At 40.5% G+C, this 25841-nt stretch overlaps 2 protein-coding genes across 2 annotated transcripts in view; both read right to left on the bottom strand.

The window, feature by feature from the left end:
• AATF (apoptosis antagonizing transcription factor) overlaps positions 1 to 20643 on the bottom strand; it is a 90234-nt gene extending 69591 nt beyond the window's left edge. The window contains exons 1-4 of the mRNA XM_006756172.2: positions 20378 to 20643; positions 19336 to 19527; positions 16268 to 16699; positions 15679 to 15816 (exon numbers count right to left, since the gene is read on the bottom strand). Coding sequence (XP_006756235.1) covers positions 15679 to 15816; positions 16268 to 16699; positions 19336 to 19527; positions 20378 to 20468 — 853 coding nt within the window. The 5' untranslated portion in view covers positions 20469 to 20643. The remainder of the gene's footprint in view (positions 1 to 15678; positions 15817 to 16267; positions 16700 to 19335; positions 19528 to 20377) is intronic.
• Positions 20644 to 25065: 4422 nt separating this feature from the next.
• Positions 25066 to 25841, bottom strand: part of LHX1 (LIM homeobox 1) — a 9128-nt gene continuing 8352 nt past the window's right edge. Inside the window, 1 exon segment of the mRNA XM_015559057.1 lies at positions 25066 to 25835. The gene's annotated coding sequence lies outside the window, so the exon portion shown is untranslated.

The following is a 25841-nucleotide window of genomic DNA, read 5'->3' as shown; positions in this document are numbered from 1 at the left end:
AAAATATTAAAAGTACTTAACTCTAGCTGCTGGATCAGGGAACATAATTTCCTTACTTTTTTGCTTGGCCATTTTCTGAATTTTATATAATGAATATGTACTACATTTATAAGAAAAATAAACCTGTTTATCTATTTCTTTATCACTTAAAAAATGTCATACCTGCCTATAGTAGAGGAACTAGGTCAGGTGATCTCCCAAGGGCCCTTCTAGCTCTCTTACTGAAAAAACAGTATACAGGAAAAACCTTTAGGAAAATGGAAGGATGCATTTACTACTTGCACTCTAAGCTTCTGTTTTACCACAAATTCATCTCCGTAGCTCTCCTGACTTCCTTTAAGCTTTGATCTTTATTCCCAAACACTTTCTTGGAAAAAATAAAATAAAATAGTTAAACTATAGGTATAGTGATTGGCCAAGAGCAAACCTGTTTCTGTACTAGCTTTACATCTAATGATGTGACCTTAACTACTCACTAACCTGTCCAAGACTTGATTTCCTCACATGTGCAGTACAGTTATTAGCACCTATTACACAGGCCGCTGTGAGAACTAAATGAGACATTTGTGAAGAACTTAATACAGTACATGGGGAGTAGTGCACAATTAACAGATGGAAGCTATTTTTATTATTTTTAGTGTACATGGGCATCTAGCGTTATACTTACACAATACTTACAAGATGGACGTAAACTGATTATCCCAATTCTCAAAATATCACATTTGATGGCTTTCTATTCATGTTCTTATATCTTACTAGAGGCCCAGTACACAAATTCATGCATGAGTGGTATCCAGCCGGCCTGCCCCAATTGGGGCGATTGGGCTGGGCTGGCCGCAGGGAGAAGTCATGGGTGGCTGGTCAGTCGGCCCTGCCTCCAACTGGGATACGGGGTGCCGATCAGGGGTGAGGCCAGCCAGGGAAAGGGGCGGTGGGCAGTTGGCCGGTTGGCCCCGCCCCATGGTCGAACTCCTGGTTGAACTCCCAGTTGAGGGGACAATTTGCATATTAGCCTTTTATTATATAGGATAAGTCATACTGAAGACACCAGAAATACTTTATAATTACTGGAGTAGAACACTTGTCTCTGACCTTTCCCCAACCCTCACCATAGCTGACATTTATGTAGCCTAGATTATGTACCATCTGTAGGATGTAAGAACCTTTAAAAACTATCTGAGCCCAGTTGATGTGGCTCAGTAGTTGAGCATTGACCCATGAACCAGGAGGTCATGGTTCAGTTCCTGGTCAGGGCACATACCTGGGTTGCCAGCTCCATCCCCAGTAGGGGGTGTGCAGGAGGCAGCAGATTGATGATTTTCTCATCATTGATGTTTCTCTCCCTTCCTCTCTCTAGAATCAATAAAAACATATTAAAAAATATTTTAAAATAAAACAACACTGAACAGCTTCTCTACCTCTAAAAATTTCCCTTGCAAAAAAACAGAATGAACAGCTAGTAAGAACTTTTCTCAAAATAGTAGCAATTTGGATTTATCTAGAGGCAAATTTATTCAACTGCCCCCAGAAAAAAAATCTGGTAGATTTGAGACTAAACACTCAGCAAAACAATCAATGTTATATGAAAGGTAATTAAAATTTATCAAAGCACTCAGCTAGAATCCAGTGTTATCCAAGTACAACAAATTTTCAAAGCAAATCATTTGGGCAAACTTATAATAATCAAGAGAGAATTATGTCTAAAGGTATCATGATATAGACTTTCTCTAAGATAATTCATAAGTAACATTATAGCCTTTTTTTTTCCCCTCTCACCGCCTGCTATCCCTATCCCATCTCCTCTCCTTGTCAAACTTCCATTAAGACTTAATGGAAAAATAAATCTAGTGAGAGAAAATATATACACATTAAAATGTCTGGAATAATACATCCCATGTTGTTTTCTCTGAGGAGGAGGTGTAGGGATTTGGAAAACTGGGAGAACTTTTACTTTCTCCTTTACATACATCTATACTGTTTATGTTTTTTAAATTTTATTTATTGATTGACTTTGAGAGAAAGGGAGAGATGGGGGAAAGAGAAACAATGATTTGTTGTTCTGCTTATTTATGCATTCATTGGTTGATTCTTGTATGTACCCTGACTGTGGAGCGAACCCCCAACCTTGGCATACCAGGATGACACTCTAACCAATTGAGCTATCTGGCCCAGTGCACGAAATTCGGGTCCCTTAGCCCAGCCTGCACCCTCTCGCAATCTGGATGCCCTTGGGGGATGTCCGACTGATGGCTTAGGCCCGCTCCCCAGAGGGCTCCTGGAGGGGAGCGGGCCTAAGGCCTAAGCCATCAGTCGGACATCCTTAGCACTGCCACAGAGGCAGGAGAGGCTCCTGCCACTGCTGCTTCACTTGCCAGCCGTGAGCCTGGCTTCTGGCTGAGCGGCGCTCTCCCTGTGGGAGCACACTGACCACCAGGGAGCAGCTCCTGCGTTGTCTGACCTCTGGTGGTCAATGCGCATCATAGCAACTGGTCATTCTGTGGTTTAGTATATTTGCATATTAGCCTTTTATTATATAGGATTAATGGAAGAGCATAAAGACAAACTAAATTAAGTCCTATAAAATCCCTAGCAAGTTTATAATTTTAGGGAAAAAATGTCTACACTATTGAAAAACACTGTGCAGCATCGCACAGTATTTTTAAAGTAGTTATCACCATTCTCTATTAGAAAAATACTATTAGAAAAATACATTACGAGTAGATAAGCATTAGCCATGGTTAAAACTGAAAAGAAGGAACTGATGAACCAATGAACTGATTTCGTGTTTCCAACTGCTATTCATATCCCCTTTCTTTTTTAACTGCCTTTCATTCTTCAACTCCCTTTATTTTAAGAATAGTTTATTGATTTTTTTTTTAGACAGGGAGAAGAGAGAAACATCTATGTGAGAGCATAATATCACTCTCCTGCCTCCTGCAGGCCCCCAACTGGGGGGTGGGGGGGTCAAGCCCACAACCCAGGCATGTGCCCTGTCCGGAATCAAACCAGCAACTCTCGGCGCATGGGACAACACCCAACCAATTGAGCCACACCAGCCAGGGCTACACTCCTTTCTTATACACCAAGAAGGAGACCACCTCTGGCTTAGACAATGAGAAACTTGCATCTTGCATTTTTACCATGTAAATAATGCACAGATCCTGCGGGAACATGCCAAACACTAGGATTCTTAATTAATGGAGCTCTTTAATGTGCAAATCAGGAACAAATGGCAAGTTCTGACTTGCATTGATTATGAAAACATTAATTGAATGAGCAAGACCCTAAAAAAAACCCACACACAACAGAATCCTAAGTCTTTGAAGAGACCAAAAGAATACAAAGCTCTCAAACCAGGCAAGTCTGACCAATGTCCAAAATGCAAACCTAAAACAGTGCTGCTCACTAGTACACAATGAATTAAAAAACCAGAAACAAAAAGCCAACAGTTTAATCAGAAAGCAATCACTATAAAAGCATCTATTCCACCAATACTTGCATTAAGCAGAAAAAACGAGTGTTGACTCCAGAAGCTCATAGACACTGCTTTAAGGAGGGGAAAAAGCACACTCTCCGTATCCACACTTATATGTATATAGGTATAACAAAACAATGCTGTCTCTTTAAAAAGAAATTCATCCTATATAAATTATAGCCATAAACTTTTCCTACAGTGCAGCCTAATTAATTCTTGTTCTATACACAAAGGGAAATGCTGGGTGACAAATGGGTGTGAGGCCAGAAAGCTGCCAGGTCTGCAAAACATTTTCTACTTCAATTTATAAGCAATTTTGCAGTAAATCATCAACCAGAACCTGGAATCTCAGGAATCTCTGAGTGTCCAAACCACATTATATCATATCACTTATCAAAGAGAGAAGGAAAAAGAGTTTAAAGACATCTCATTTTTCAGTTCTAACCCACATCAAAATCTAGAAGCTCTGTGTAATCTATTATTCTCTTCTGGGTAAGGTTTTAGTACCAAAGATATATATTTCAAGCAAAAATGACATTATAGGTTGATGCAGCTCATTCTTCCATCCCTAGAAGTACTGTATCACGTATCCATTACTATAAGAAATATTCCCAGAGTTATCTGGGAATCAGCACACAACTATTTATAGCCCCTCCCTCAATCCAAGCAAAATGTTCACAATCAAGCCAAACTGCAGGGTTCAGCGGTGAGCCGCTGTGGAAAAACAGGTGGGATACACTCCAAGGAAATGAAGCTACTGAAGAGGAAAATAGAAACTACAAAGAAAGCAGAGCTGCCCCTATATAGTCAAACCCTTCCCTAGCCCCTAACCTCTGCCAGCCATTGATCAGTTCTTCATCCCTTTTAAAAAGAATGTCATCTGAATGGAATTTTAAAGTACATAATCTAATTTTTTATTGTTTAAAGTATTACATATAATATTACATATGTCTCCTTTAAAGTACATAATTTATTAAAACTGGACTCTTTCACTGTCATAATAACTTTGACATTCAACAAGTTTTTGCATTTATCATGTTTGTTCTTTTTTATTGCTGAGCAATGTACCATAATTTGTTTACCCATTTGCCACTGAAGGACATTTGGGCTGTTTCCAGTTTTGGGTGATAATCAACAAAGGTGCTATAAACAAGCAAGTACAAGTCTTTGTGTGGACATATGTTTTCATTTCTCTATGGTAAATATCTAAGAATAGGACTGCTGGATCATCTGGCAAATACATGTTTAGCTTTATAAAAAAAAAATTGCTCAACTGTTTTCCAAGGTGACTGTCCTATTTTGCATTCCCACTAGTAATAGATGTAAGTTCCAGTCACTCTGCATCCTTGCTAGCACTTAGTGTTGTCAGGTGTTTGTTTTTAGGTATTCTAATAAGTATGTAGTAGTATCTCATTGTGAGTTTAATTTGCATTTACCTCAACACTAATGATTATATTAAACATTTTTTCATATGCTTACTTGCCATTATATACCTTCCCTGGTGAAGTTTCTGTTCAAATATATATTTAAAAAGGAATGGAGAAGTAGTGAGAGAAACAGTGATATGAAAACAAAACATCATTGGCTGCCTCCTGCACACCCCCTACCAGGAATCAAGCCCACAATCTGGGCATGTACCCTGACCAGGAATCAAACTAACAACCTTTCGGTGCATAGGACAAAGCCTAGCCAATTGAGCCACACCAGCCAGGGTTTCGTTCTCTTTTTATGGGTATTTTTTATTGTTGGGTTTTGAGAGTTCCTTATGTATCTGAACACAAGTCTTTTTGAATATGTGATTTGCAAACATTTTCTCTAGGCCTATGGCTTGTCTTTTCATTCTGTTAACATATCTTTCACAGAGCAAAATTTTAATTCTGATTTAGTCATCAATTTGTTCTTTCATGGATTGTACTTTTGATGCTGTATCTAAGAACTCTTTGCCTAACAAAGTCATGAGGATTTTTTTCCCATGTGTTCTTCACTTTATAGTTTTATGTTTTAAGTCAATGATCTATTTCATGTCAATTTTTGTCTAAAGTGTGAGCTATTGATTAAAGGTCATTTTTTGCAAGGAATGTACATTATTCTAGCACCATTCATTGAAAAGACTATCCTGTCTCAACTGAGCTGACTTTGCACCTATGTAAAAAGTCAATTACCCATATTTCTGAACTCTCTATTCTATTCCACTGATTAAAGTAACTTTTAGAATAAATAAACCCACAATGAGAGGACAAAGTATGAGAGAGATGAAAGCAACTCAGTTTGGTAAGCTAAAAAGCCAATGGACGAAACAATTATGAGAATGTCTAAAATTAAAAAGACTGACCATATCAAATGTTTATGAGGATGTGAAGCAACGAGAACTCTTACACAATGCTGGTGAGATTTTTTTTTTTTAAAATATATTTAATTGATTTTTTACAGAGAGGAAGGGGGAGAGATAGAGAGCTAGAAACATCGATGAGAGAGAAACATAGATCAGCCGCCTCCTGCACATTCCCCACTGGGGATGTGCCCGCAACCCAGGTACATGCCCTTGACCGGAATCGAACCCGGGACCCCCCAGTCCGCAGGCCAACGCTCTATCCACTGAGCCAAACTGGTTTTGGCGCTGGTGAGATTTTAAAATGGTAAAACCACTTTGGAAAACAGGTTGGCAGTTTCTTTAAAAATTAAACATATAAACATGTATGTACTAGAGGCCCAGTGCATGAATTCATGAACAGGTGGAGTCTGGCAGGGCCAGCCAGGGGGAGGAGCCGAGGGAGGCTGTCTGGCCAGCCCTGCCCCCGATCGGGATGGGGGGGCTGATCGGGGGTGGGGCCTGTTGGGGAGGGGCTGCATTTTGGCCAGCCAGCCCCCCACCCCTGGTTGAACTCCCAGTTGAGGGGACAATTTGCATATTAGCCTTTTATTATATAGGAAGAATGCATAGCCAGATAGAACTTATGAGCCAATTCGATTGGGAGTTTAAACTTGGTTAAAAATAGCCTTGTAACTTATATACTTACATGCATAGCCCATGGACACAGGCAATAGGATGGTGAAGACTGGGGGAGGGGGAAGTGAGGGGGGGGCTGAGAGTATGGGAGTAAATGGGGGGAAAATGGGAGACTTGATTGGGGGTGGTGAAGACACAATACAGTGAACATATGATGTGTTGTGGAATTCTGCACCTGAAACCTGTATAATTTTGTTAACCAGTATCACCCCAATAAATTCAATAAAAAGGAAAAAAAATACTCAAAGAAGAAATTGAAAATAAAGCTAAAGAAATTATCTTAGAATGTAGAACCAGAGATAGAAAAGAAAAAGAGAGAACTGAAAAAAAAAGAAGAGAACCAGAGGAACAGTCTAACACCAAATAATAGACCTTCCAGAAAGAGAGAAAACAGAGGGAATAAAATCACTAACAAAATAATTTCAAGAAACTTTTCCAGGACTGGAAGATATGTTTCCAGACTGAAAAGACCCTGTAAGTACTCTGCACAATGAATGAGGACACATGTACACCAAGGGGCAGTATCATGAAACTTCAGAATTCTTCAGACAAAGAGAAGTTACTACATCCAAAAATGGAGGGGGGAAAAGTAAGATCAGGAATCAGAATGGCTTTTGACTTATGAATAGCAACTTTGTAAGGTGGAAGGCAATGGAATATTCTATAGAACTCAATATACAAACAGAATTGTGATGAGTGTCATTACAGAATAAAGGTATTTTCAAACAAGCAAGGTCTAAAAAAGTTGATCTCTCATGCACCCTTTCTTAGCAAGCCACAAGAGAATGTGCTTTACCAACGTTAAGGGGATAAGCCAAGAACGATGCTGGAATATGGAGATCCACAGAAGCAAGAAGTGAAGGTAATGCCAGCACATTAGCTGGGCACAAAAGGTGAACAGTTCAGACTGAGCAAGTCAAAAGGCTCTAAGAGAGACTTCTGTAGGAAGATAAATCAGCAGAATATCTGATGCAACTGAATATCCTGAGGGGAGATTTAGACAACCAGAGTAAAGTTTGGGCTTAAATTACTGCATAAAAAACAAAATAAACAAAAATGGAACAATTATTAACTCTAGAAAACAAAATGGAGTATGGAAAAGGAAAAATAATCCCAGTATATATATTACTCAGCTCAGCTGTAAACAGTGTTTACATAGACATAATATTGTAAACACCGACTATTGATCTAACCAAATTACAATATAACCATGAAGAGACAAGGAGGTGTGTATGAGTGTAGTAGGAGAGCTAAATCCTCATTTTCATAATGAAGAGTCGATAGATAATGCCTAAAACGGAAAAATCAAGTAAAAACAAAACATGTTAACTAGAGATATAAAGACAAATCCTATGGATTCTCAAAAAAACAAAATAATTAAAAATTTAATTGTTGCTTTAGGAGAGCAGGTTATGGCAAGGAGGTGATGTGTACAGCCAGCAGAATCTGGTTTTCATAACAAGCTTTGTCAAACTATTTGACTCTTGAAATTATATACAGGTATAACTTGCATGAAAATTTAAAAGAAAGGGAAATGGTCTAAGGTAAACAGAAAAGCTGGTGGAGATAGGGACAATTTTAGGAACTAAAGTGAAAACAAAACCAAAAAAGAACTAGCCTGGCCAGTGTGACACAGTGGTTGAGCACTGACCTATGAACCAGGAGGTCACAAGTTCGATTCCCGGTCAGGGCATGTGTAGGGGTTATGGGCTTGATCCCCAGTAGGAGGGGTGCAGAAGGCAGCCAGTCAATGATTCTCTCTCATCATTGATGTTTCTCTCTCTCTCTCTCCCTCTCCCTTCCTCTCTGACATCAATAAAAATATAAATTTTAAAAACTGCTCATTAAGATCACAGATGACCACCATGTTGCAAAACTAAATGTTCAATTCTCAATCCTCATTTACCTAACCTGTCAGGCACATTCTCATCTTTCACACCAGAGAATAAATAAACAGACATAAAACAAAGTATCTACAATTACAGGAATAGTAAAACAGAAATAGAATGAGACTAAATATAACGCAAAGAACTCATCTTCCAGAATGCTTCTGTACTGTTTATCATATTCAAGTGTAATTTTCATAAAATGATTTAAAAATAGCTTTTAAGATATAAATAACAATAAAGTAGAGTAAGCATTTTATGCAGTGGCTAGGCTCTGAAGTCTAAAGTGTGAGAATAAAGTAAAAATCAAGTTCTAAGCAAACTACTTTAAAAATCCCTAAAATTGCCCTTAAAGTTCAGCACCATGCTGTCTCTCCACAAGTTCAACATATTCAGTTCCTCCCCTCAAACACTAGAACATGCAGCTACTTCATTGATTAAACAGATAATTGTGTTTAGGACCATTATACAAAGACTGCATGCTGTCACTTTGGGGGTTTTTTGCATATTGTAACTTTAAACACTAGATCATACATAGTGTGTCTGATGAGAGGTATTCAGGAACAGAAAATAATTGATCCAGCTGCCCTCTCATGCTTACTCCAGGGCACTCACTCACTCACTCAATAAAATGGCAGGCAGAATTGCTGGTACTATTGAAGCTGTTTCTCTCTCCCTCTTTTTCTTTTGGCCAGGAATATAGTAAAAGGTTAATTAAATGTCCATACAAAGGTCCCAATATTCGGTGTACAACTCCATCGTGAATAACAGATAGAGGGATCCTACCTGGAACTCCTACAAGCTACTACTAGCCAGGGTTGCTGCCTTATCTAACTCATTACTATTAATGAGTTACTAATTGTTTCTGGGGCTAAAGACAACCCTAATCCCTAACAAACCCAAAACAAAACAAATTTCCATAATTTTGAAGCTCTCACGGCTCCATCTCATCTTTTCAGGGCAAGAGGAATCACTGGGGAAATCTGACACTCTACTCCTGCTTGCACTACTTGGTTATTTTGGAAAAGCACTTGCTTTACTCTCTACATAATATAAGTGCCTAATTAACCTGGTTGGACAAAATAGGTAGTAGTTCAAGAGGGACCAAATGTCTTCCTACACAGAGCTCACACACTAATAATAGACAAAAAATAGCATATATTTCAATGCTAAGTCAACAGGTATAATATAAATATCAAATAGAAAGTTATCATCAAGACATGATTGCTTTCCTTTCCCATCTAGGAAAAAAGAAGAGATCAAAAAATAATATTTTGGGGGGCGGGGGGAATAAGGACATATATGTATTACCTTAATCAATAAAGAAAAAAAATTTTTAAAAATATTCTTGTGTTGCCGAGACCGGTTTGCGGGCATATCCTGAGTGGGAGATGTGCAGGAGGCAGCTGATCGATGTTTGTCTCTCAGCGATGTTTCTAACTCTCTATCTCTCTCCCTTCCTCAAAAAAAAAAATCAATAAAAAAAATATATAAAAAATATTCTTGTGGTAGGAGTGCAGGACAATAACTTACAGATGGTAATTTTAATTGTTACAATTCTTCTATGGCCAATTTCTCAACATATTCCAAAAGCCTTTTTTAATAAAAGGTACCATACGATCCCTGTCCTAGCAACTGCATTTCCAGGGAATGCAGATCTGTGCTGTCCAATACAGTATCCACTTGCCACATGTGAGTATTGAGCACTTGAAATGTGGTTAGTCCAAATTTTGAAATGCACTGAAAAATGTAGAGTACACTTTTAATTTCAACCCTTAACATGGAAAACTATACATAAAATACCTCATTTGTATTTGTATAGTGACTACATGTTAAAATTATAATAAATGTTTTGTTATGTTGGGTTAAATAAAATTAAATTAACTTTACCTCTTTCTTTTTACCTTTATAATGTGGTTACCAGACAATTTAAAATTATACATGTGGCTTGCATTACATTTCTATTGGACAGTTACTTTTAGACAAACTGCACAAGGATGTTTATCAAAGCATGCTTTATAAAAGTGAAAAACTAGAACAAACCTAAGCATCCATCAACACAGATTGGTTAGACAAATTGCAGTAAATCTATAAAGTGGAATATTCTGTAGCCACAGAAAATGCTGATGTATATCTAAATATACTAACATGAAATGACAAATTAAATAAAAAAATAAGTTTACAAAATAGTACATATTTTTAAGAGTCCAATTTCACTTTAAAAAGGGGTGTGTGTGTAATCACAGAAAAAGATCTGAGAGGATATTCATCAAAATGACAACTGTGATTACCTCTGGGCAGCAGGATACAGGTAATCCTTATTTTTTTCTTTATGCTTTTACTAGAGGCCCGGTGCACGAAATTTGTGCACGGGTAGGGTCCCTAGGCCTGGCCAGTGACTAGGGCAATTGGAGCCTTCCAGATGCCGGTCGGGGCCTCCCTTCCCTGGCTGGTGGCCAGGGCCTTCCTTCATTCCATGCCGCCCCCTGGTGGTCAGCACACATCATAGCAAGTGGTCAAACTCCCAAGGGGACATTTTGCATATTAGCCTTTTATATATATAGATGTATTTCCTGAATTTTTGAAGTAAGTGTAACATAATTTTATAATTAGAACAGTAAAGCTATTTTAAAAAACGACAGCCATCAGCTGAAACAAAAAGATCAATCTTACATCACCTTGGCTTAATGAAGTCCACGGTGATAAAGGTCCTTAATTCTACACAATGCTACTCTTGGAGAAGCTTGCAAGTGTCTTCATCCCAAGCAATACTTAAACCAATTCCAAGTAATTAAGAATATTTCAGGGTTCTACAGACCATTTGTGAGAACTCTGTCATGAACACATAAAGTGTTAATTGAGAGAGAACACTGAAATAGATGTTCATGAATTTGTCACCTAAGGCAACGAAGTAATTAAAGGGAGGAGTTCCACTGATAACATCAGTTGTCTATGGGATAGAGAACTGGAGGGGGGCGTTGAAAGAATGGGAAGGAGAATTCTATGTAGTTGTTAGTATCTTTGGAATTCTGAGCCATGTGAATGTACTGCTTACTTAAAAATAAATAAACAACAGAAACATTTATCAAGACTCTGTGGTTGCTCATGACTTATTCAAAAATTTTTATAAGTTATTCTTTATCTATTAGTGTTGAGGTCAATTGAGAATTAAAGTTTTCAGTCTATTCAAGTCAAAATAGTTGAGGGGCCAGAGGAAAGACCACAGAGAGATGAGAAAATGAGTATGAATCATATGTGGGAAGATGAGGGGGAGCAAACAAATGTGATTTATTAATAATGGAATTTGTTTTTACACTCTTAGGCAAGTAAAACATTCCAACACTGCCTCTATATTTATATTACATTGTACTGTGTTCTTGGATTTTTTTTGCTTATGGGAAATATCAAAATGTCAACCATTGTTTCTATTAAAGGTCTTTTAATGATATTGCATTTTGGACCTGTAATGAAACATGGTGCTCACTGCAGTTTGTAATGCATCTCATTAAATACATTAATAACATGCATTTCACTAAAAGGTCAACTTATTATGGCTGGAGTTTGGCTTTCCTTTAATCACTTCATTTAAAGCTGTAGAGCAAACCCTGAAAAAGACAGTACAGAGTACCTGTTACAAAAATGTTCTCTCAATTCCCCATTCATTAAAATCAGTTATGCTTATTAAGAAATCATTGTTAATGTTTTTATGTGAAATTATGGTGGTGTGATTTTTTAAAAAATCGTTTTATTTTAGAGATACATGTTGATTTACTGATAGGATAATAGGATGTCTGGTATTTGCTTCAAAATAATCCAGAAATAAGGGGAGAGTTAGTATAAGTACAGATGAAATAAGATTGGTATTAGCTGGTAACGGTATATGAGTTCATTGTACAATTCTCTCTACTTTTATGTAGATTTGATATATCCCATAATGAAAAGTTTTAAATAACTCATGCTGAGTTTTCCCAAGTAACTTACACTCTTCCTTGTATATCGTTGCTACCAACATAAAAGACCTTCCTCCAAATACTGTACTGGAGAACTTTTTAAAAGAAAATCAAAGGAAAAGCTAATCTGTGTAGAGAAATGGTTTTGTACACAGAAGATCCCTTAATTTTGCCAAGGTTACCTCATGATTTACCACTATGCTGCTACTAAAATATTTTCAAAATGTCTTTGAAATTACTTCACAGTTGAAGAGTTAATTACCAACATGTAATGTCAAGGTGATTGGGGACTACGTGCATATATGTGTTGTTGAAGGCAGGAGATATTTGTTTAGTTTCTGAAAGTAGACATTAGGGTACTGAAGGTACAAAGACATGCTCAGAAGTTTACTGTGGCTAAAATATAGCTGGAAGTCTGCTGATTTAGAGACTATTGTTAGGACTATGAGGTAAATGACAGTGCCTAGGAGAGAATATATCAAGAAAATACTACCTGAGAACAGGATCCTAAATGCAATGACAGTGACATTGGCAGCATAAAAGAAGAATCTAAGATGAGAAGAAATCAGAAAGGCAGGAGAACCCAAACAGCATATGTAATGTCACCAAAGTCAAAGAGAAATAATTCCAGGAAAGACTGAATGTTTCAGGGCGGCAATAGGCTGGGTTTGGCAATAAGAAAATATATGCTCACCTTTCTATAGGCATAAGGTGAATTGTAAGTATTATCTATAATAATAAAAGGGCATAATTAGACCAGACGTCCTTCTGGATGACCTTTCTGACGAAGCCAGGACTATGAGGGAAGCCCAGGTCCCGGGTGCCAGAGGGAAGCCAGTGCAGGTAGCCCGGGGAAGGGCTACTCTTGCATGATTTTCGTGCCTCAGGCCTCTAGTAGAATAAAACACTACCCACTTTCCAGCACAAATGGTTAATTTAGATTATACAGGGACTATAAATACTAATAAAAAGTCAAAAAACACTGAAGTCAGTGGGGATAGTTTGTTACAATGATGCAATGATGCCCATCGTTCACATAGCTTAACATTGCCAAATACCTCTTTCAGCAGAAAAAGATAATACTCATCCCTACATTTGTGGTGTGCTGTGTGCCAGACACTGTGCTAAGGCTTTGGAGCAGGGGTCCTCAAACTTTTTAAACAGGGGCCAGTTCACTGTCCCTCAGACCGTTGGAGGGCCCGACTATAGTTTAAAAAAAACTATGAACAAATTCCTATGCACACTGCACATATCTTTTTTGAAGTAAAAAGACAAAACAGGAACAAATACAATATTTGTATTTGTATGTGGCCCATGGGCCGTAGTTTGAGGACCCCTGCTTTAGGTCATGTCCTTTAATCTCACAACTTTATTATCGCGATTTTAGTGTGATGTTAAGTAACTTGCCCAAGGTCACAGAGATGGAATCTAAACCCTCGCGGTCTGACTTTAACTACTGCAAGACCAAGCAAACTGAAAAGAAATTTACTTAAAGACAGTTAAGTTTCAGTGTTTACTTGAGGTAAGCACAAATTCAGCCTATGTTCCACATCAGCTTTACTACACAGTATAAATTTTTCATTCAGAGTAAAGTAGTCAGGACATTTTTCTTAAACTCTGTTTACCAAGACAGGCAGGTATATAACATGTTACATCATATTTTCATCAGAAGGTTGAAAACAAACAAAAATTAACTACCTGTAAGATGTGCAGAAATTCTGGTTATCAGAAAACTCCCCACTTTCCCATCTTAAAATATATGATATCAAACAAACATTCCTTTCTTCTCCTGCTTCCACCATAGCCCACCCCATCAGATTAATAGACATCCATCAGATTAACTGGAGTTCACCAATGAGGCAAAGAGGCAATTGGTTAAATACCAAAAAATAAAAAATAAAAAAAATAAGAACTGTTGTAAAAGTTAAATATAACATTAAAACTGCTAACGATAATAAATTATATCCAAGAATTAAAATGTGTCCATTATACATGATACTGACTCTTAAAATATCAATATTTTAAGATGACTAAATAAATAAATAAATAAATAGCAATGGAAAAGCTCAAGCAAGAAGACTATTAAGTAACAAAATGGAAAAAGCCTTCAGCAAAAACATTTCAGACAGTCTAGGTCTCATTACAAGCCAAACCAGGAATTAGGTCAAAGAGAGCAGAGAAATGCTCCAAAAATCTCAAAAATTTTGAAAACTGGCCATCTATCATTTATTTAAGGGAGAAAAGGGGGAAAGCCGGGAGAGGGATATAAATGTCCCACCCTCACAGTTATCAGCAGGGTTTCTGAAGGATTAACCAGGACTTTCACATAGGAAATAGACGTCAAGTATGGCAGAACATACAATCTAAAGACTGGACTCTAGGAAATAATTTTTAATTAAACCACATGTTTTCCTACATGAAAGGTCCACAAAATCTCCTTCCCTAGAATTCCTACCTATTTATTTTGAATGGTTTAAGCTCCCTAAAGGTAGATGCCAAATCCTCCTCAGCTCCCTTCCAAACCTAAACCCATAAGATAAAAATAAGTTTTAAAGAACAAATGAAAACACTAAGCCTCAGCATGTAAATGAGGAATAGAGACCCCAACCACAGTGCACTAGCCCCAAATCTCTCTCTACCCCAGTCTTTTGGTGCCACTGAGCGTACAGGCACACAGCACACAGGAGGCAGTGTGGCACCGAATGAGGACTCTGAGATCAAAAGGCAGAAAAGCCAGTTTTCTCTCTCTCTTGCAATGTATATACAAGCTCTGTAACTCTCAGCAACTCATTCTCTCTGGGCCACAGTTTTCTCATATGTAAAATGAAGGGACTGGGAACCAAAATATTTCTAAATTCCTTTTTTCTCCTAAAATTTCTGGCCTTCACAGCTCAGCAATTCTCTTCTAAAATGTTTTTCCTCCTTTTGCAGTCATCATCTTGCCTCACTCTATGCAACTCAAAGGAAAATATGAATAAGATCATCTTAGCATCTTCTAGAAACCTCACAATAAAAAAAAGGGCATCTTTTAAGTATGTGATACAACCAACTTAAATGAACTGACTTTAGTCATTCCTTCTCTCCCTTTCATTCTGTAACAGTAGATTCCCAACGTGTTCTCTGAACATTAAAAGAAGTAACTCAGAAAGCCAAGGAGAGGGGGAGGTAAGAAAAACAGAACAGACATGACTCTGCACCCAATCCATTTCAACCAAAGTTATCTTCATTTGATAAAAGAACTATATTGCTTTTTTTTAAAAAAAGTTAAAAACTACTATTTTATACCATATTAGCACTAAAATCATGTCTTCTCTTTTTCAACTCTGTGGTGCTACAAAGTATCCCAATAAGTATGCTTACTATTTTTTAAGGCGCTGGCAAATTCTGGGCCACCCTTGTCCTTGAAAACAGGGAAAACATCTGGTTGAGGAAGTTGATTGGTAGTCAACAGGGCTTTTTGTAGTTTGATCCTTCCTTCCAAGAGCTGGTCCCACAGTGCTGAGAAAGAAAAAAATAATTCCATTCCTCAGTTACACAATCTTCCTGGGGAAGGGAGGGGGGAAAGGACAGAAAATCACACCAGTCTGTCTCTAAGCAACACAGCTTTATCACAGTTTTTCATGCCATGGAAACACTCTCTGTTATAGGAAATAAATTCAGTATCTTGGAAGCAAATATGTGCTACATGAGGGAAAATGCTAAAGCCCAAAGAGAGGAGAAAACACTCTCCTCCTCAATCTTCCACAGTTGCCCTAAGTACTAGAGCAGAACCAACTAAGCAGCTCAGTGTAGAAATGGCTGGCTAAGCATAGAGGACTGGGGCTTTAGGCTTCTAGGTAAGTGGGGCATGTCGCAAACTTAATTGGAGGACACAGGAGAGAGTGAACAGCCAAAAACAAACAAATGCAGACACTTTGAAAAATAAGCAAACAGCAAACCATGTACAAACCTATCTGGTTCTTCACAGCTCTGCCTTTCTCCACTTCCTCGGAAACTTTGACACTGGAGAAGGTCATCACCACACCATCATCTTCACTGTTCCTGTCTTCAGCCCTGTCTTCCTCACTGGCACCCTCTAAATCTTCTTCACCATCCCCTTCTTCCATGCCACTCTCCTCCTCTTCGTCTTCCTCGTCATCACTGCTACCAAGGTCATCCATTCCCTCAGTAAATTTTTCAAAGTCACTGATATTCTGGATAGTGAAGCCTGGTGTTTTCCCAGAGCGGCTTCTGTTCCCCTTCCTCCAGGCCAGACTACTGTCCCCATCATCACCACACTCCTGTTCCTCAGCAGCACTCATGGCATCCTCATCAGATTCCTCCAGCCCCAGCGCCTCTGAATCGCCATCTCCAGACTCTTCCTCATCAGATATTTCCTTGTCTAAACAGGGAGAGAAGAAGGAAAGGAAATGGATGTTACCTTGAGGCAAATACCAGGCTGTATTTTTCATTTCATCTAAAGGGCCATAGCAGTTATTTTTTTTAAAAAAGTATTATACATTGTACTCAATCCAATAAATATTTATTACACATCTATTATCTATAAAATGTTAATGGAGAAGCAAAGATGAACAAAACATAAATCCAATCCTAACATAAAGGGGAAAGACCCATAAAATTATAATACAGAAAAGACTTAAAAGTGCTTTAACAAGGTTTTGATAACCCAGAGAAGAGGGAAATTTTAACTGTGGGAAAGTGAATTTAAGTACACTTAAATAGGAAGAGATAGTCTTTGGTCTGGACCTTGAAGAATGGTCAGATTTCAATGGTGTGAGGGAATTACCAGTTTTCTCAAACCTGCATCTAAAAATATATACGTTATCATTAACTATCCCAAATGCATAATTTCTATCACACAAATGTACACTATTATATACTTACTAGAGGCCTGGTGCATGAATTCATGCACGGGTGGGGTCCCTATGCCTGGCGTGCACCCTCTCGCAATCCGGGACCCACTCATCCTGGCCCTGCTGCACCTGCCACCGCCACTCGGTAGCGCTGCTGCGGAGGTGAAAGAGGCTCCTGCCAACACCACTGCGCTCACCAGCCGTGAGTCTGGCTTTTGGCTGAGCAGTGCTCCCCCTGTGGGAGCGCACTGACCACCAGGGGAAGCTCCTGTGTTGAGTGTCTGCCCCCTGGTGGTCAGTGTGCATCATAGCGACCAGTTGTTCCACCATTCGGTCAATTTGCATATTAGCCTTTTATTATATAGGATTAAGCACCTATTATGAGCCAGGCATAGAAAAAGGCTAAGGAATGACAAATAGAATGTGATATCTATGAGGAGGGCTTCATAGTATGGCGAAAGTGGTAGATATGCACACCAGTAATTATGTTACAATGTCATAAGTACAGTATATAGAGAAGGAACCACTTAACTCACCTGGAAAGGTAAGAGATGGCTTCGTGTATAGGAGGAGACATTATAATTTTACTTAATAAGTAACAGCTCATCATATAGAGAAAGGGGAAAGAAAAGAGAAAACAGCATATGCAAAGGTCCAGCACCATAAAAGTACCCTAGAGTGCAGAATGGTAGGTAGTCTACAAAGTTGCTATCAGGAGAGTCTTACCTGTAATGGGAAGGAGTTTGAACTTGATCCTACAGTAAATGGAATGTTAATTACAGCTCCTGATTTTACTTTTCCTTAGGGTATCACCTGATTAGGGTCTTCACTGATTATCCTATCTCTTCCATGGTAGAACATAAAGGTTCCATGTATAGCAAACATAACTATTACAGACACAGGGACCAGTTACCAACAACTTTCTTCAATAAAATAAAGATTTCATGAAAATGTGGAGAGGCCTTCAGTACTTCTTTTAAAAATTACATATAAACTAAAGACACGAGGAAATCTGTCAAATACATAAATACAAAAACTAAATGCAAAGTTCTTTAAAGGTATGCAATTTTTCAGATGAAGAAACATTCCTACAGTGTACTAATTAAGAGAACTCTTGGAGTCAGACTGCCTTACCTGAGTCTGGGATCTTCCACTTACTACCTATATGACCTTGAACAAATTAATCAATCTATCCCTCCATTTCTTTATTTGTAAAATGGGAATAAATAGTATCAACCTCACAAGGCTATTGGGAAGATTAAATGAAATTATATATATAATGATAATGGTGATAACATTTTTTGAAGAGTTACTGTGTCCCAGGTTCTTGGAATTAAATTAAAGGGTTTTCTAAGTGCCTGACACATGGTGACAACACAATAAGTACTATAATATTTGTCTCATACTGGTCTCTTTAGCAGTCTCTAGACAAAAAATGTGAAATGAGGTTATCAGGAACTTGCAGAACTATATCAAGGACTAAATCATATATATATCATAACCTAAATGAAAGTTCCTTTTATATTATCTATGGATTCTCGACAAAGCACCTCTGATCTCTCTAATGAAAATCAAATGACATTCACTCAGTAATTACCATATGCAACCACTCCTTCCACTCTGCTTTAAAACTATAAACTCACATCTTCTAACACTCCTGCAGGGAATAGGGAAGGATTATGTTATTTTTGCAATGGCAAAAGATGAGTTTCACAGATTAATGTCATACAGTGACCCAATGTAAGACTGAAAACTGAAGGGTAAGGATCAAAATTCCTGAATAGCATGCTCATCAGAGGCGATGCTTTTTCAACACACAGCCTCTTCAATGTCCAGTGTGCACTGCCTTTTCTCTTACTCCATTTTACAGTGAACTATTAATCTAAACGTAAGGAGGTAAGGAGTGTAGCAACTTAATACCTTCAGGCTTTTGCTTCCCTATGAAGTAAAATTAAGTACCTCTAAGGCCCTTTCTAAAGCTAAATCAATGGTCTCTCTTAAGATCATAGGTGGGGGTACATAGACTAGTCTTGCAAAATTCATTAAAAAAGGGGGGGTGGAATCTTAACCTTAAAAAATTAGGGAAGAAAGAGAAAGAGTACCATGCTAAAAAACAAACACCCCCCCCCCAAAAAAAAAACAACATGCAAACATATCCACTCACCAGATGAACCTGACAGAGGATGCTCCCACTGGTCTTCCTTCCAAGCTTTTCTAGAGATGGTCTTGCCAGAATACCTTTTGTCTGTGTCCAAGAGGGAGGCGGAGGCCAGTTTCCGAATGTTGCCCACAGCCAGGTAGTCACCTTCCCCATCGTCTCCTTCCTCAAACCGGTCAATCACTCTGGCAGCAGTGGCTGTGGGCGAGGGGAAAAGTAATCAGAATCTCCAACTTCAATGGAAACCCTGGCCAACCCTTTCCATTCAGACTTGAACGTCCTCTACGAAACCCCTACCAACTCCCAGGGTCAGGGAACTCCCAAGGGAGCCCTCGGCCTTACTGCTGTTCCCGCACAGAAGGCCGACTCTGTGTCTGCTAAGTAGTAGATACTTCTCCACCTTGGATCACACAGAACTAGGGTCATTCCTCGTCCGTGTATGACAGTCACTCAAACACTGTGTCAGCCATCATCATGTTCTGTCCTCACTCCATCCTATCCCTATCGGAGTTTTGGGGGGTGTCTTTTTTTTCTTTTCGCTTATCCTGGCTAAACAGCCCCAGTTCCTTCAACTGAAATTCCTAAAATACAGTCCAGACCTCGAACCTGAGCGGACAGAACCGAGCCTCACTCATCAGCCCCTGAGCAAGTGCCGTGAGGTCTACAGAGACTGAAGCGGCACCACGGAAACCCACGTCTTCATTTTCCAAGTAGGTTCTTAGGGACAGGCAGGGTTTTAAAAAAGGAGGCGGTTTCCTTCTCCCCATTCCTCACACAATCCCAGTAGGAGCACCCTGACAGGAACTCCCCGCCTGCGACCAGACTCTGGCTCCCCGCGGCAGCCCCGGACCCAGCTGCCAAGCCACAGTCCGCGGGACGCTCCGCCCACCCGGGCACCGAGTCTACCGCGGACAGCGTGTCAGCAGCCCAGGCGCCCTCCGGAGCCCGGGGCGACCCTCCGGGGGGCAGTTTTCCTCCACACAGGAAGGAGGAGGCGGCCCTCACACGCGGCGCAGGCCCGCACGTGGCCTTGCCTCAGTCACCTCACCCTCCTCTGGGTCGGCCTCTGGATCCGCCTCGCGTGGTCGCGGGTTCAACAGCTGTTCCAGCTGCAGCGCTAGGGGTTGCGGCCCCGCCATGTTCACCAGGTCTCACTTCGCTCCGGGCCGCGCACGTGAACGTGCGGCCCTCGCTCGGGACGCTCTCTCCCCGCGGGGTCCTCCCTCCGGGAGGCGTCTCCCAAAGCCAGTCAGGAACCGCGCGGCGCCAGGCGCCGAGCTCCCGGCCGGCAACTTCCGGGAGGGGGCGGGGCCTCGGCGTCACTACTAGATTGAAGGCGGAAGCGCCCGGGAGGCTGGAGGGATTGTCGCCGTGCGGCCGCGCGCGTGCGCGTTTAGGGGCGTGTTGGGAGGCGCGGGGACGCGCACGGGTGCGTGGCTGACGCCAGCGCTCAGCGGGGACTGCGATGCGAGCGGTCGTTGAACCCTGGAATAAACTATTCCTCCAGATTTGTCCGAGATTTGCTTGGAAATAAAGTGTAGTGTAGCTGTGACCCGTGGCGGTTGATTTGGGAAGGAGGGAGTCTAGCGTAAGCGTCTCGAGCTTCAGGTGCGCTCTCGGGCATGCACTGACTGGGACTAAAAGCAGCTCTGGCATTTCTCCATTTGGAGGGGCCGGGCTTAAGACTTTGGCCCCGCAGCAGCCAGCATTTGGGAATCCTACATCAGAGATGTGTATGTGTAAGTGTACGGCAGACTGCTGGCATCTTTACTAATAGGAATAATTAGGAATCGCTATGGTTGTGCATAAATAAAGATTGATTATGTAGTTTCTCCAAGTAGCCTTGTCTGAACAGGGAAAAGAGGGTGGGGAGGGGGTTACTACTATGCACACCCATCCTATTGATGTCTCTGCTGTTCAAAGATGAGGGCATACTCAGACACTTGGAACTGATACACAAATACAGAAAACCTCAAGTCTACCATTAGAGGGGTACTGGTAGGCTCAGAATATAAAGACTTAATAAGATCTATTTAATTGCAATCAGGCACATGGGAAGACACAATCCTTTAATATTCTCTTCCCTCGTCAAGCATTCCCGGACCGCCCGCTATGTGGCAGACACTGCTAGAAGAGATGCAAAGATGAGTAAGTTAGAGTCTCTCCTTGGTGATCAGCCTAGATGAGCAGACGAACTTGTAAATAGAAGCAACAATAAGAGATGAGTGTGCTTACAGAGTCGTCTACCCTTCCAGTATCTGTTTGAAGTCACTTGTAGAGAACTGAAAACCCCTAAACAGAAACTGCCCCAAAAGGATCCAGAAAACAGACGTTAAAGATGTCCCATGCCCTTCTTGGGTACAGCCCAGGCTAATTGCATCCCACAGCTGAACTTCCTAGGGAACCTTCAGCTCCCCAGTGTTTGCTGGGGGACCCAAGGGAAGTAGGAAACCCTGATGTTCACAGTCGTCATATGCCTTCAGGATCAAGATCAACGAGAGTCCACCACTTCCGTGTGCCTTATCATACATATGTCCCTTCCTGGGTGGCTGCATAGGGGATGGAGACCTGTTTTAGGATTGACCTCCCCCACAAACATGGAAGGGAAAGAACGCCAGGCTAGAACTGGAGCACTCTGGACAGGGGACTCAGGCAAAAAACAAACAACAACAAAACACACACACACACCAAACCCTGCTTTTTACTGTCTGCAAGAAAATTCAAGCTAGAAAATAGCTTTTAAAAAAAACAAACACAACATATCCCCTGGTATTAAAGTCTGGTGCCCCTCTCAGAGCAAAAGCATGCTCCTCAGGCTGTGACAAGGGGCCATTGTCCTGGGCTTTGAAGGACAAAAATGTTTCTCTCAGCCCATATTTAGGAAATTACCTCCCACAATCCTCTTCCCTTCCTCTTTTGGACACTAATACTGCTTAGAAATCTGCCCTGGGGGTAAAGAAAAGCCAGAAAGGGGGAGGAAGGAAAGGCAGGTGAGAGACCATCTCTAAGCTGTCATGGGAACAGGACACAGCCACTCCTGTCTCATACATCCCAGGGCCCCCAAATGTTCCCCTGTTTTCTTACCCCATACTGAGGGTAGGGAGAGGATTCCAGGAGTGGAGAAAAGAGGTATAATTCTAAAATTTAAGATGCAATTGAGAGAAACTGAGGCATGGGGCAGGAGAGCAACCTCCCATGCTTTCTTTGTCCCCCACCCTCCAGTTTCTTGAGAAGGAAAGAGCGGTCTCCTGGTGGGGATAGGAAGGAGAGGAGTGTGGACTATGGGCGGACATATTTCAAAGACTTCACTTCCTAGAAGAAATGTAAACCTCTGACTGCTCTAGAGATGAGAACAGATGAGATAAGCAGGGGGATGGGAGTAAATGGGAGCACACTCCGAAAAGAACAGTCCTCTCCAGAGAAGGTCAGAGGGCCTCCCTCTGCTTGCCGCCTAAGGGCTGCAAAGTGGCAGACAGATGGAGGAATACCAGAGTATGGGCAAGGGTGCCGTTAGATACCACCCCACCCCCTTGTCCCAATCAAAGGCCTGTCACATGACCAAGAGTTTGGGGAAACCAGGTTCTTCACTGCCTCTCTTCTCTTTTCTGATACTACCCATCTCCAGGTCCCAGGCCCTGCCAATGCCTGTCCTGGCTTTCCTTGACTAGTCCTCCCCAACCTTGTCTCACCTTAAAGTAGCCCCCCAGATCCCCACAGCCTCCCCCAGCCTGGAGAAGTTGGGTGGGTGGGTTTCACCTCTCTCTCCCAGGGCAGATGGCGACCCTGCTGCTGGCACCCTGAGGGCAGGTGGCAAAAGGCACAAGCGGTAGCGCCTTTAAGATGGCTGCAGGGAGAAACCAGGCTACCAGAGAGGAGAGTGCACTCCTAGGCGGGAGGGGACTGCGTTGGTGTTCCCCTCTGCCTGGCTGGCTGTGTCTTTCTCTGGGAGCTCCTAGCCCCACCGGAGCTTCTGCACTCAGAGCTAGAGGGCTCTGGTGGGAAGGAGAACAGTTGCTGACATTTCTAGATCTCCTCTTCTCAGGCAGCTCCAAAATTGACTGCTAAGCTTTGCCACCTGTTCAGGTATTCGCTAGGGTTCAGGGGACAGCGCCAAGGCGGAAAGACTGAGCTGCTGCCTCGGAGCGCCCAACTCTAAAACGATTCTTATCAAGCACCCGATTCCACAATAAAGCTGCTAAATAATTCAGTAGGCTTGATAGGAAAATGCAGCTTCCCAATGAGGTGCAGTTAAATGAATGTCTTTAAAGGGGGTGGCTATAATAAATAAGTTGGCTATGATTTAACACAAATAAACGCTAAACGGGGAGGAAAAACAAACCCATCCAGTGATTGCATACAAAGCGGATAAAGAAATGTACAGTGTGCAGAGGCTAGGTGTTTCAGAAGTCTCTCCTGTATCTCATAAATTTGGATTTCTGCAAGGACACCATCAGATTCCTCCCTGATAGTCCTCCCCATTCGATAAGCCATCCTATGGGTGCAGTGAAATATTGCTTATTTTAAAGCCTTCTTGTCAGGCAAGATACAGTTGGTTGTGTCTTAACAAAATATGAAAACAACACTAGAAACTACATGCCTTTTCATGTAAAACCTTGATTTAAAAAAGAGGGGTAAGTAAATAACCCAGTGTGAAATCTAGGTGATGCGGAAAAGAAATCCTGGAACTCCAATAGCGTTTGATATTAAAACATGAAATACACACATGTATTTCATAGTAGATAAAATATTTAAATTCCTTCCACATTTAATGAAGGCTTGGAAGGGACTGAACCACTTTTCAGAACTAATGGGCAACTGCCAGTTGACATTTGATTTCTATATTGGTTATTTTTATCCATCTCTCAAAGAAACATAATATGTATCTGTACCAGCAAATAATTTTCCTTCTGGGGAACTTCAAATGTAACAAATACTATAAAACAACTATTTCATATCACTTCTGTGAAAGGGATTAAAGTATCTCACTTTTAGCTGTACCGTACATTCATTTTACATTATCTTTCAAACCACCAAATTAGAAAACAGGATTATCTATGGGAAATTGCAGGGAGTGCATGGGATCTCATGCCTAATCACAGACTATGGTTATTCATTTTGAGCCCTGGATTTTATTTCTATTTCAAATTCTATATTAACTTATCAGCAAAGATCTCTTCAACTGTGCCAGTTAAATCCACAGAATGCAAATCTGTAGTTAATAACAGCAGGAAGCCATGGAGAAAAGCTTGGCTGGCATTAGCAATGGGGTTCAACCACAACCAAGGTGAAAACAGATAACTCAGTCCTGCCTCACTTCTAAGGGGTCATTCGGCTCCCCATCTTGCCTCCCTTCTAGTTCTTAAAACATCAAATAACACACCGATTATCTAAACATCAGATTTTCTATTTTTATTAAAAACTCACAAATTTATTCAACATCATGTTTTCTTTCATACAGTGAATGGTCTAATATGCACTGGAGGTCACACAAGCTTAGGTTTATCAGAACAATAAAAGACATATGAGAAATTTAATATATAAAGAAAAAAGTAGCAGCTGCTGACTGCATATTTGACCATAAAATTTAAATATTTTGGACTTTTATTTTAAAGACACAAAAATAAAACCTGTGTGGGTCTATATAAGTCATATTAACAATTCCATGAATGTTCAACAGGACTAAAAATTAGCAAAGATGTTTTTTTTTCTTAAACCTTGTAACACTTTTTTTTTTTTAACACTTTCTCAGGTTGCGGTGCCAGGCACCTTTACAGTATTTGTGCTATAATTATTCTATTTGGCAAGTGTCTGAATATCGTGTTTTCTTTTTGCCTTGTGTAAACAACACCTTTTTACGTACTAGCACAGTGAGCTGTGAGCCCTGCAAATCTGTCAGAACATCTACAGGAAAAGAAAATGAACAATTTTGGTTGACTGCTCAAAACGTTTTGTTTTTGAACAAGAGGTTTCAAAACAGGATGTTATTAGTAAAACACTGAACTCCTGAATTTAACATTATACGTAAACAGTTGACTGTTTTTAGTTCAATAGTCTTTTTTAAAACTCTGTGTGTGTGTGTGTGCGCGCGTGTGTGTGAAAGTAGAATACTTTTCTTGTACAGATGATGTTCAAGTCATTTTACTGAGAGGTCTGGCTGTAGACCGTCCTATCCAGTGTGTCTGTGTGTATAGGTGTATAGAGCTTTGTGAAGGTAGAAGAGTTGATACTGAGGGCTTTACATTTAGAATTTTGCAATTTTGGCAAAAACAAAACAAAACAAAACCCAGAGAGACAAAATATATATATATATATAGTCCCACCTGATGCACAGCAGGTCGACGTTTCTGAAGCTATTAAGTTTGTTGGCGCTGTTGCTGAACTGAGACCAACACTATTAGGTTTCCCACAGCCAGAGCCCCCTGGGCTGGCCTGGGAGCGCCTGAGGACCGCTCACCTCCAAAGCCCGAGCCTGGCTGTGGGCGCAGCCTCCCTCCTGGCGTCATGAGCTGTGC

The sequence above is a fragment of the Myotis davidii genome, unplaced genomic scaffold, assembly GCF_000327345.1.
Source record: "Myotis davidii unplaced genomic scaffold, ASM32734v1 scaffold993, whole genome shotgun sequence".
Lineage (NCBI taxonomy): Eukaryota > Metazoa > Chordata > Mammalia > Chiroptera > Vespertilionidae > Myotis > Myotis davidii.
The sequence above is the reverse complement of the archived record's forward strand: the minus strand, read 5'-3'. Positions and strand labels throughout refer to the sequence as shown.